Consider the following 1617-nt stretch of genomic DNA (forward strand, 5'->3'; position numbering starts at 1 on the left):
GGAAGAGGAGGTGAAGGAGGAAGAGGAAGGGAAGGAGGAGGAGAAAGAGGAGGAGAAGGAAAAGGAGAAAGAGGAAGAAGAGGGGGAAGAAGGAGAGAAGAAAAGGAGGAGGAAGAGGAGGAGGAGAAGGAGTAGAAGAAAAAGGAGGTAAAAGAAGAGGTGGAAGAAGAAAAGGAAGAGGAGGAGGAGAAAGAGGAAAAGGAGGAGAAGGAAAAGGAGATGGAGAAAAAGGAGGAGGAAGAGGAAGCGAAGGGGAAAGAGGAAGAGGAGAAGAAAAGGAGGACGAAGAGGAGGAGGTGGAGGAGGAAAATGAAAAGGAGGAGAAAGAGGAGGAGCACCAACGTCTGTGTACAGTGAAAAGCATGAATGGATGAATAAAGGAGTGTCTCCACCTGCACGTGGCTGTTCTGGCTGGCCAGGTGCAGCGGCGTGGCGCTCTGGTTGGTGCGGCCGTTGACGTTGGCGCCGTGGCGGATGAGCAGCGCCGCCAGCGCCGCGTGGCCGTGCAGCGCCGCCACGTGGAGCGGAGAGAAGCCGTCCACGTTACAGCTGTTCACGCCCAGAGCGCCGGCCTGAAGGACGGACAGCTGGAGGACAGGAAGAGGAAGACAGGTAAGGCTCCTTCAAAATAAAGGTAGGTGTTTCGTGTTAAAGCTCCTTCAAAATAAAGGTAGATGTTTGTACTAAAGCTCCTTCAAAATAAAGGTAGATGTTCCTGTTAAAGCTCCTTCAAAATAAAGGTAGATGTTTTTGTTAAACCTCCTTCAAAATAAAGGTAGATGTTTGTATTAAACTTGTCTACTAATATACTTGAGTGAGTGAGTGTTTTATTCTGAAATCTGCTCTATTTTTTCAATTGGATCACTTAGTAGAAAACAGTGAGCCAATCAGAAGAGAGGAGAGAGACTCTGAGCCTCCTCCTCCTCCTCCTCTCTTCTGATTGGCCGACCGAGGACAGATGTTAAAGGGATAGTAGCATTTTTTTTAAAGTGGGGTTGTATGATCTACAAATAGCCCCTAAGTACTTTAATTGCAGGAAGACTCTCTGCACTCCTCCCGTTAGCAACGCCAGCCCATAGCCCTGCCCAGAGATTTACAACATACAGTGTTGTGAACAGACCAAAGAAACGGCCTATTTTCACGGCTTAAAAGAGGTTTTACCTGAAAAAAAAATACACAGTTCCATTGTTTGCTATAATATAATTTTTTCCAGCCCCTCAAAGTGCAGGAAAAACACAGTTTTTATTTGGACCTAACCAACTGCTGATCGGCGGGCGCTAACCCTGGGCGGAGGGATACGTGAGTTGGTTAGGTCCAAATAAAAACTGTGTTTTTCCTGAACTTTGAGGGGCTGGAAAAAATTATATTATAGCGAACAATGGAACTGTGTATTTTTTTTTCAGGTAAAACCTCTTTTAGGCCGTGAAAATAGGCCGTTTCTTTGGGTCTGTTCACAACACTGTATGTTGTAAATCTCTGAGCAGGGCTATTATGGGCTGGCGTTGCTAACGGGAGGAGTGCAGAGAGTCTTCTACTGCAATTAAAGTACTTAGGGGCTATTTGTAGATCATACAACCCCACTTTAAAAAAATGCTACTATCCCTTTAAGATTTCATT

At 45.8% G+C, this 1617-nt stretch overlaps 1 protein-coding gene across 2 annotated transcripts in view; it reads right to left on the reverse strand.

Annotated features, from left to right (window-relative positions):
• ankrd27 (ankyrin repeat domain 27 (VPS9 domain)) overlaps positions 1 to 1617 on the reverse strand; it is a 68617-nt gene that overhangs the window by 10576 nt on the left and 56424 nt on the right. For both annotated transcript variants that reach the window (XM_085780182.1, XM_085780181.1), the window contains exon 22: positions 393 to 587. In XM_085780182.1, coding sequence (XP_085636308.1) covers positions 393 to 587 — 195 coding nt within the window. The remainder of the gene's footprint in view (positions 1 to 392; positions 588 to 1617) is intronic.

The sequence above is a fragment of the Trachurus japonicus genome, chromosome 6 (genome assembly GCF_045865225.1).
Source record: "Trachurus japonicus isolate A0001 chromosome 6, Traja_1.0".
NCBI lineage: Eukaryota > Metazoa > Chordata > Actinopteri > Carangiformes > Carangidae > Trachurus > Trachurus japonicus.